The sequence below is a fragment of the Salmo trutta genome, chromosome 4 (genome assembly GCF_901001165.1).
Source record: "Salmo trutta chromosome 4, fSalTru1.1, whole genome shotgun sequence".
Taxonomy (NCBI): domain Eukaryota; kingdom Metazoa; phylum Chordata; class Actinopteri; order Salmoniformes; family Salmonidae; genus Salmo; species Salmo trutta.
This window is the reverse complement of record NC_042960.1, coordinates 25,257,695-25,268,831: the sequence shown is the minus strand read 5'-3', so window position 1 is coordinate 25,268,831 and position 11,137 is coordinate 25,257,695. Positions and strand designations below refer to the sequence as shown.

The window sequence follows — 11,137 nt, the reverse complement described above, 5'->3', positions numbered from 1 at the left end:
TGACCAAGGACAACATGGACACAATTCAGATGACTTCTATATAGCTTAGCATGCGTAGTAGAAATGCCTGAAACTAGTTCCCCTACATACTGGTCTTGACGAGAAAAAAAACTTGTCGGGGGAGGTTCTCTTCTGCACTGTTCAACCAATCCAGTAAATGTGGAGGAGGAGAACAGATGGAGCGTTGCCATAGAAAGGAGTCGTCCTACCTCAGTGGAGTAGCCTTGTTAACGTCCAAAAGAGGAAGTTGAGTCACATGCTCTCTTTCCATTTCCCCTGAAAACCGGAACATCTGGTTGTTTTTGACTCAGCAGAGATACTTAGAAAGTAGGAGATAGGAATCCCAGTGGCCAATGAATGGTGAAATGTATAATGCCCCACTAGCAGACTGTTGACCAATCGCGTTCAAGTTGTCATTCTGCGTCATGCGGTTGCTAAACTAATCGTCAAGCAATCCCTTCTAAAAGTCAGGCTTTGACGCCACATTCATGTGCAAGTCGGACCTAAGAAACTCGGACATTTCCGGAAATTTCTGAGTTTCCTAGTTCCGTTTAGCATATGAACAGTACCACCGAATTAGTCATAATACCCACCATTAATTTTTCCCATAAGCGATTTCAGAAATACTTCAAATAAGGGCTGTGTATTGTGCAGTGGTAAGTAAAAATACTTTAAAGTACTACTTAAGTAATTTTTTGTGGTATCTGTACTTTACTATTTCCATTTTTGACAACTTTTACTTAACTACATTCCTAAATAAAATTCTGTACTTTTTACTCAATACATTTTCCCTGACACACAAAAGTACTTTCTTAGGACAGAAGATGGTCCCATTTGCACTCATATCAACAGAACATCCCTGGTCATCCCTATTGCCTCTCATCTGGCGGACTAACTAAACACAAATGCCATGTTTTTAAATTATGTCTGACTGTTGGAGTGTGACCCTGGCTATCCGTAAATAAAAAAGAAATAAAACATGTTAAAAATTGTCCTGTCTGGTTTGCTTAATAAGGAATTTAATTATTTGTACTTTTACTTTTGATACTTAAGTATATTTTAGCAACTACATTTACTTTTGATACTTAAGTATATTTAAAACCAAATACAATTAGACTTTTACTCAAGTTGTATTTTACTAGGTGACTTTCACTTTTACTAGAGTCATTTTCTATGAAGGTATCTTTACTTTTACTCAAGTATGTGAATTGAGTACTTTTTCCACCACTGGTATCATGTAGGTTTACCCTGGTGTGACGTTTTGATAATCGTGTCAGTCTCTCCCCCCGGGATGGTTGAGCTAACGTAGGCTAATGTGATTAGTATGAGGTTGTGGGTAACAAAACAAAATCCCAGGACATGCACATATCTGATATGGGCAGAAAGTTATCTTAAATTCTTAACTTATCTAATGTTAGCTAAATTTAGTAATGAATAAATTGGCTACATTTCTTTAAATTGACTATTCTGTGAACTGTCTTGTGCAAGTTTTAAAATTGTCACAATACCTGTTAGCAAAGGTGTCAGCTTGAGATGACATGCAGGAGCTTGCAGGGATTTGTAGTCTTGCACAATGTCTACTTTGATCCTAATTACTATTTTAGAATCTGAGGATAAATAGAGACAAATATAAGTCACCTTATCCAGGAGAGATTTACATAGTTATTGAAACATCATGCCAGGGTAAGCCCACACCAAATGTAACCGATGTGAAATGGCTAGTTAGTTCGCGGTGGTGCGCGCTAATAGCGTTTCAATCAGTGACGTCACTCGCTCTGAGACTTGAAGTAGGGTGGTTTTTGTGGCGCGATGGGTAACGATGCTTCGTGGGGTGTCAGTTGTTGATGTGTGCAAGGGTCCCTGGTTCGAGCCCAGGTTGGGGCGAAGAGAGGGACGGAACCTACACTGTTACACAAACACAGACCTGCTTTTAAAATCCCTTATGGGAAAAATGAATGGTGGAAAAACGATTATAACCATTTCCCTGTTTGACGGCTAGGTTTTATAGGTATTATGACACGTCCACTATGGGGCTCTATGTCGAGAAACCTGACTAGGTAATCTCGAAGGTATGTAAAGTCACGATTTAAAAGCTTATACGACATTACAGAGAGCAAGTTAATCATTTCACATTTCAGAAAATATTTGTAATGTTGCACTTCTTCTTCTTCACAGGAGGCTGCTGGGGGGAGGACGGCTCGGACATGGAATGGCATCAAATACATGGAAACCATGTGTTTGATGTATTTGATACCATTCCACTAATTCCGCTCCAGCCATTACCACGAGCCCGTACTCCCCAACTAAGGCGCCACTAACCTGCAGTGGTTCACGTAATTCGTGCTAATGTTGAGTTTTTGAGCTAGTTCCCAACTGACTTCCATTCCTCCTTGATGGAGTGATCTGTCCCAGAATGCACCGAGCTGCCCATTGACAAAGTTGATTTGCAACTTACACAATGTGCGTAAATACGATTCCAATTGAGCTTCCCATCTCCTCAAAAGTATCTCTGGACGCAGATGCCAATGGTTCAAGAACCCTGGAAACTCGGAAAAAAACGAGCTCTGACTGGGAAAAATAGTTTTGAAAGGTCATCCAACTCGGAATTACAATTCGGAAACTCGGGCATCTTTCTAGAGCTCCGACTTTCCGACCTGAAGATCACTGACGTCATGATCTGAAGAAAAAAAAACGTTTTTTCGAGTTCTCTATGGCAGAGTCTTGAAAGTACCATAACTATGGCAGTTCTATTAAACTGGCCCGGGTTAAATATGCCTATAGCCCGTCATGTGACTGGGTGAGAGAGAAGCGCCCTGCTCAAATCTGCACCGCTTGGTTATGTTGTCAACAAGGCAGCATTATTCATGCTTCAGAAACATGGCTCACAACCATGCCTGGAATCGAATTCAATAAACTTTTAGCCAGTGCAAAACATGCCTACATTGGCGCCCGGTCGAATCTCCTCATAGAAACGAGTAAAAATTCAACCTAATTGTTCGACCTACATTCCCCCAGTCAATCTGACGATTCCCATTGGTCTTTGGGGATTTGTTTTGTAGCTGGTGACGTTTTTGGTACCGCCTCCTTAACCAGCGTTGTAAACAAACGCTGCATAATATTGCAAGTTTGTCAGTCACCACGAAAATATCCTATCTACACAAAACTTAAGTCGGAGTAGCTATTGTCATTTTAGCTACAACATACACGAAACTGTTTCATCTCAGAGAAAAACTTGTTCCTGTTGTCAAGTGTGAGAGACCGAGAGAAAATCTGCACCACGATTCTTCTTGTTTGTTTGGATCCATCTGTCCGATGGTTTCTTGCTGGAAAAAGTGATCTCCTAGACGATTTAGCAATTTACTGATGCATCTTAGTTGACCATCTTAGTTGCTGGTCAAATCTTCGTTCAAATTAGGTCTTCCACTGAAAATCCGACAACTACTTTAGGTGAGTCCAGAGCTATTTTCTATTGCGCTTGTATTTCCTTCCATGTAGGTTGCTAGCTAAACCTGAAATGGCGGGTTTACAGTAAACATGTTCAGCGTCTTCTCTAAACCCAGATTATGGTTCAGTTGCTAGCTAGTAAGCTAACGTCAACATGTTTGCTAGTCTCTCACGATAGTTGGCTAAAATGGATAGCTAGCCACAGAGGAAGGCTGTCGATGAATAATTCACTGTATGCATCGTTTTGGGGAATTATTGGCTAGCTGCCTATGTAACAGTAACGTTTGTTAGCTAACGTTAGCTGGTTGCTTTGTCAGAATGTGGGGCGAGTCAGCTAACGTTAGCAGGCCAGCAAAATTCCAAGGTTCAGAGTGATGTTTTGCTTGTTCTTGTGTATGCGCTGGCATTAATACTGCGGCGTTATTTTGAAATTACTCTAGCTACAATAATGGATTTTCACACTAACATTTAACCGTTTTAAATGACATAAGACTTTTGAGTAAAAAATAACACATTTTCCCCATCCATCTATGGAGCGCTACTGACTCTGACCATACATAGTCGGGTTTAGCTGGTACAGTAAAGTAGGTCAATGCATGTTGTGTTCTGTCTGGTGCAATGGTCAGAGTTATTGGGATCCTTGCGACGTCCCTACCCAAAACTTAACCCCTAACCGTAAACCCTTACTTAAAACATTTCAAATGTAAACTTAAATGGGTAGGGACGTTCCAAGGATCGTGGATAGCACGGAGGATCGCTTGATAGCACGGACCCTGCTGTAATTGTACCAGGAGGTGTGCTGCGAATTAGACATGCATATGGCTTAAAGTTAAGTCACTAATATGCGCCCAGACCTGTTTCCCACCCCTAATAATACATTTAGTTCATTATTGTTTGATTATTTCTGACATTTTTTGACACTCAGGGTGTGACCTGTCATGCCTAAATGGAGGAAATTAACAGTTGAGTGCATGTGTTTTCTACAATGCTGGCATTACTTTTTTGCAGCGTTGAAGAGGACAGACAGCCAAAAGTTGTTGAACTTGTTTCTTTCACTTGCATTTTCCAGTTTTCAGTTGAAAGCCATGGGAATCATATGTTGCTTTTTGTGATTGTGTTGTTTACCCAAATTTGCCTAACCCTATTTGGCAAATAAGCTTACGAAAAGGCATCTTCTCATAGTTACTAAACTTCACAAATAGTGAAATTTAGGGTTTACTACAATCACATTTAAGAGTAGCCTAGCGTTATGAGCCCCTGTAATGCCCAATATCCTCTCTGTCTCCTGTTTTCCTGTTAAACGCTAAGTCTCTCTGTTTTCTTTATCTCCTCAGACATGGTGAAGCTGACAAAGGCTAAGACGTTCCAGGCGTACCTAGACTCGTGCCACCGCAGGTACAGCTGTGTTCACTGCCGAGCACACCTGGCCAACCATGATGACCTCATCTCCAAGGTGAGACTACAGGGACCATTTATGGCCAGTGGGTTAAATTCCATATAATTGAATAATAAGCCTATGTGTTGGCTGCAGGGGTTGGAACCCGGTTCAGGGAACAGAACAGAAAACCGGAAAATAATGTAATTTTTCAATAACAGAAACGGAACCGGGAACGAAAGTGATCCATACTGCTCCATAACAGAACCGTTATTTTAAAAGCATGAAAACCGGTTAATAAATGTTATTTTACGTTCCAGGCATTTTTTTTCTAGTCCCACAAATAAAATGCAACAAAGCACCTTTTCAAAACCCTCTCTATCACTCAGAAATGTATTCCATTGTCTGTCTGCAAGCTGAAAATCTTAGCCTAAACATGCACAGGCAATCTGCCCCTCCCCCCTCCAAAGCATAGGCTACTGTACTGATGTAAGAAGACAGGATAGACATTTTTAATTAGCTAGAGAATAATGGATTTACTTTTTCAATGTCAGTTAACTATGCTTAGTTATCACATTTCACGTTGGACTTATTTTTTATTCTGGTGACGTTCTGCAAACACAAGCGTTAGCTTGCTAGCTCAAAGGACATTCAAAGTTCCTTCATAGAAGCTGCTCCGCCTAGGTATAATTCTGTGGATCTAATTCAGATAATGGATGTCATAGCAACCCTCTTGCTCTCTCCCGACCCATAACATTTCAGTCACATCTTGCGAAATAGGCTACACTTGTCCGTCCATCACACATGTAAACAACTAGCTTTCCTGCTCTATCCACACTGATTGGTGAAGTCATTTAATGAGCTAAATGTAGAAACTGTTGATTTCACAGGTAAAAAAATGAACAGAAAGGAACTAAATAAACCGGTACTTTTTTTGGTTCAAACCGGTTCAGAGTAGAGGTCGACTGATTATGATTTTTCAACACTGATACCGATTATTGGAGGACCAAAAAAAGCCCATACTGATTAATCGGCCTATATATATACTGAATGAACATCAATAAAATCAATTTAGTCTCAAATAAATAATGAAACATTTTCAATTTGGTTTAAATAATGCAAAAACAAAGTGTTGGAAAAGAAAGTAAAGTGCAATATTTGCCATGTAAAAAAGCTACCGTTCCTTGCTCAGAACATGTGAACATATTTAAGCTGGTGGTTCCTTTTAACATGAGTCTTCAATATTCCCAGGTAAAAAGTTTTAGGTTGTAGTTATTATAGGACTATTTCTCTCTATACCATTTGTATTTCATATACCTTTGACTATTGGATGTTCTTATAGGCACTATAGTATTGCCAGCCTAATCTCGGGATTTGGTAGGCTTGAAGTCATAAACAGCGCAATGCTTGAAGCACAGCGAAGAGCTGCTGGCAAATGCAGGAAAGGGCTGTTTGAATGAATGCTTACGAGCATGCTGCTGCCTACCACCGCTCAATCAGACTGCTCTATCAAATATCAAATCAGACTTAATTAAAATATACTAACACACAAATACGAGCCTTAGGTTATTAATATGGTCAAATCCGGAAACGAACATTTTGGAAACAAAACGTTTATTCTTTCAGTGAAATACGGAACCGTTCCGTATTTTATCTAACGGGTGACATCCCTAAGTCTAAATATTGCTGTTACATTCCACAACCTTCAATGTTATGTCATAATTATGTAAAATTCTGGCAAATTAATTATGGTCTTTGTTAGGAAGAAATGGTCTTCACACAGTTCGCAACAAGCCAGGCAGCCCAAACTTCTGCATATACCCTGACTCTGCTTGCACAGAATGCATGAGAAGTGACACAATTTCCCTAGTTAAAAGAAAATTCATGTTAGCAGGCAATATTAACTAAATATGCAGGTTTAAAAATATATACTTGTGTATTGATTTTATGAAAGGCATTGATGTTTATGGTTAGGTACGCATTGGTGCAACGACAGTGCTTTTTTTTGCGAATGTGCTTGTTAAATCATCACCCGTTTGGCGAAGTAGGCTGTGATTCGATGATAAATTAACAGGCACCGCATCGATTATATGCAACGCAGGACAGCTAGATAAACTAGTAATATCATCAACATTGTGTAGTTAACTAGGGATTATGTTAAGATTGATTGTTTTTTATAAGATAAGTTTAATGCTAGCTAGCAATTTACCTTGGCTCCTTGCTGCACTCGCGTAACAGGTAGTCAGCCTGCCACGCAGTCTCCTCAGAGTGCAATGTAATCGGCCATAATTGGTGTCCAAAAATGCAGATTACCGATTGTTATGAAAACTTGAAATCGGCCCTAATTAATCGGCCATTCCGATTAATCGGTTGACCTCTAGTTCAGAGCTTTATTTTGCTGGTTGGAAAACAAAACATTTGTGGTTTTGTTTAGAACCAAACGATTGGGGGGGGGAAAATTGTTCCAACCCCTGGTTTGCTGTGTGAAATTATATTACATATCAATAACATTGGAAACAGCCACAGTCCTCTGTTGCATTGTAAGCTGAGAAACGTTACCTCAATGTCACACTTTCTTTAAAACCACCGATTTAAAAAAAAAATTTAAAAAAAAAAAAATATGATCTTGCATTGTCGCTCTCTCTCTGTCTTCGTGGCACATTTGAGTTCATTCTTTTTTTTCTGTCGTCCAGTCTTTTCAGGGTAGCCAGGGACGTGCTTACCTCTTCAACTCTGTGTGAGTATCTTTACTTGTCATCCAGTGTATTGGCCATATAGCCTACACAGTGTACCCATAACTAATAAGCAAAATAGTATCCCTTTTAGGTCCCTAAAACACAGTCCTACCTTAGTTACCACTCAAGCCTCAGTACACTGTCATTATCATGCATCTGCCAGGTTCTCCTTTCAGTGTGTTTACTCTAGTCCTGTAAGTCATACAATGCAACCTGAAGCCAGTTCACTATCCTAAAAGTGGATGTCACGTTCTAGTTGAGTTATATTTACCTTCTGTTTGCTGTAGTTTGAATTTATTTTTTTAACTAGGCAAGTCAGTTAAGAACACATTCTTATTTACAATGATAACCCAGTGTTCCTAGGCTATCTGCCTTGTTCAGGTGCAGAATGACAGATTTTGACCTCGTCAGCTCGGGGATTCGATCTAGCAACCTTTCGGTTACTGGCCAAACGCTCTAACCACTAGGCTACCTGCCGCCCCATTTAGTAGTTAGCATGTCATTTCTCAACTGGTGCATAGCAAACACCCTCCGATTTGGGGCTAAATATTAGGTTCTGGATAGAATGATCACCTTTCTTGTTAAAAAATAAATATATACAGTGGGGGAAAAAGTATTTGATCCCCTGCTGATTTTGTACGTTTGCCCACTGACAAAGAAAGGATCAGTCTATAATTTTAATGGTAGGTTTATTTGAACAGTGAGAGACAGAATAACAACAAAAATATCCAGAAAACCGCATGTCAGAAATGTTATAAATTGATTTGCATTTTAATGAGGGAAATAAGTATTTGACCCCCTCTCAATCAGAAAGATTTCTGGCTCCCAGGTGTCTTTTATACAGGTAACGAGCTGAGATTAGGAGCACACTCTTAAAGGGGGTGCTCCTAACTGCAGCTTGTTACCTGTAAAAAAAGACACCTGTCCACAGAAGCAATCAATCAATCGATTCCAAACTCTCCACCATGGCCAAGACCAAAGAGCTCTCCAAGGATGTCAGGGACAAGATTGTAGACCTACACAAGGCTGGAATGGGCTACAAGACCCTCGCCAAGCAGCTTGGTGAGAAGGTGACAACATTTGGTGCGATTATTCACAAATGGAAGAAACACAAAAGAACTGTCAATATCCCTCGGCCTGGGGCTCCATGCAAGATCTCACCTCGTGGAGTTGCAATGATCATGAGAACGGTGAGGAATCAGCCCAGAACTACACGGGAGGATCTTGTCAATGATCTCAAGGCAGCTGGGACCATAGTCACCAAGAAAACAATTGGTAACAAACTACGCCGTGAAGGACTGAAATCCTGCAGCGCCCGCAAGGTCCCCCTGCTCAAGAATACATATACATGCCCGTCTGAAGTTTGCCAATGAACATCTGAATGACTCAGAGGACAACTGGTGAAAGTGTTGTGATCAGATGAGACCAAAATGGAGCTCTTTGACATCAACTCAACTCGCCGTGTTTGGAGGAGGAATGCTGCCTATGACCCCAAGAACACCATCCCCACCGGCAAACATGGAGGTGGAAACATTATGCTTTGGGGGTGTTTTTCTGCTAAGGGGACAGGACAACTTCACCGCATCAAAGGGACGATGGACGGGGCCATGTACCGTCAAATCTTGGGTGAGAACCTCCTTCCCTCAGCCAGGGCATTGAAAATGGGTCGTGGATGGGTATTCCAGCATGACAATGACCCAAAACACACGGCCAAGGCAACAAAGGAGTGGCTCAAGAAGAAGCACATTAAGGTCCTGGAGTGGCCTAGCCAGTCTCCAGACCTTAATCCCATAGAAAATCTGTGGAGGGAGCTGAAGGTTCGAGTTGCCAAACGTCAGCCTCGAAACCTTAATGACTTGGAGAAGATCTGCAAAGAGGAGTGGGACAAAATCCCTCCTGAGATGTGTGCAAATCTGGTGACCAACTACAAGAAACGTCTGACCTCTGATTGCCAACAAGGGTTTTGCCACCAAGTACTAAGTCATGTTTTGCAGAGGGGTCAAATACTTATTTCCCTCATTAAAATGCAAATCATTTTATAACATTTTTTACATGCATTTTTCTGGATTTCTTTGTTGTTATTCTGTCTCTCACTGTTCAAATAAACCTACTATTAAAATTATAGACTGATCATTTCTTTGTAAGTGGGCAAACGTACAAAATCAGCAGGGGATCAAATACTTTTTTTCCCCCCACTGTATGCTTATCTGGTGGGTGACCAGAAAATCTGATAAGCTTAGGTCAGGTCACAAAACAGACATTTGTGGCAGGGAACCATGTCGGTAATTGACCTGTGGTTCTTGTTCCTGGTGTTTTCAGGGTGAACGTGGGCTGTGGTCCTGCCGAGGAGAGGCTGCTACTCACCGGGCTCCACGCTGTGGCAGACATCTACTGTGAGAACTGCCATACCACACTGGGCTGGAAATACGTAAGGATAAACACACACACATACTATGCTACTTATCGATGTCTACACACTGTAAATAACTCAAATAATATCCTCAATCCCCATCCTTAAAAAATGTAGATGTCTTTTAAGCTTGTCTACTACTCACTCCAGCCTCTTATCCCCCACACCATCTCTATCCCTCTCCCTACAGGAGCAGGCCTTTGAGTTGAGTCAGAAGTACAAGGAAGGGAAGTTCATAATTGAGCTGTCCCACATGATAAAGGACAACGGCTGGGACTGAGCGGTGAAGGGAGATGTTTTCATTGATGTTTCATCCCTCATCCATTGCTCTTCCTGGCCTGAATGTGTGTCCCCTCACCCTGCGTAAGGGCCATCGGCTCTGCCACTCCGTCACTTCATACAGCTTTGCCAAGAGTAGCATGTGATGTTTATATATATGTTTATATATATATATATATATATATATATATATATATACATACATACATACATACATACATACATACATACATACATACATACATACATACATACACACACACACACACACACACACACACACACACACACACACACACAGAGAGAGAGTATACCAAACATTAGGAACACCTTCCAAATGAACAGCCTCAATTGTCTGGGCATGGACTCTACAAGGTGTCGAAAGCATTCTACAGGAATGATGGCCCATGTTGACTCCGATAGTTCCCACAGCTGTCAAGTTGGCTGGATGGCGGAACATTCTTGATACACACAGGAAACTGTTGAGCATGAAAAATCCAGCAGCGTTGCAGTTCTTGACACAAACTGGTGTGCCTGGCATCTACTACCAAACCACATTCAAAGGCACTTAAATATTTAGTCTTGCCCATACACCCTCTGAATGGCACACATGCACAATCCATGTCTCAATTGTCTCGAGGCTTAGAAGCCCTTCTTTAACCTGTCTCCTCGCCTTCATCTACACTGATTGAAGTCGATTGAACAAGTGACATCAATAAGGGATCATAGATTTCATCTGGAGTCACCTGGTCAGTCTGTCATGGAAAGAGCAGGTGTTCTTAATGTTTTTGTATACTCTGTGTGTGTGTGTGTGTGTGTGTGTGTGTGTGTGTGTGTGTGTGTGTGTGTGTGTGTGTGTGTGTGTGTGTGTGTGTGTGTGTGTGTGTGTGTGTG

At 41.1% G+C, this 11,137-nt stretch overlaps 1 protein-coding gene and 1 long non-coding RNA gene across 2 annotated transcripts; both read left to right on the top strand.

Annotated features, from left to right (window-relative positions):
* The first annotated feature begins 562 nt into the window (after nt 1–562).
* On the top strand, nt 563–991 carry LOC115192140 (uncharacterized). Its single transcript, XR_003877883.1, has 2 exons — nt 563–656; nt 817–991. It is a non-coding gene; the product is annotated as an uncharacterized LOC115192140 (long non-coding RNA).
* A 1,925-nt stretch (nt 992–2,916) lies between these two features.
* Nucleotides 2,917–10,450, top strand: LOC115192136 (protein yippee-like 3). The gene is made up of 5 exons (XM_029750307.1): nt 2,917–3,447; nt 4,779–4,897; nt 7,513–7,556; nt 9,874–9,982; nt 10,155–10,450. The coding sequence occupies exons 2-5, from the start codon at nt 4,781–4,783 to the stop codon at nt 10,242–10,244; spliced, it is 360 nt and encodes a 119-aa protein (XP_029606167.1). The 5' UTR covers nt 2,917–3,447; nt 4,779–4,780; the 3' UTR covers nt 10,245–10,450.
* Nucleotides 10,451–11,137: the final 687 nt, after the last annotated feature.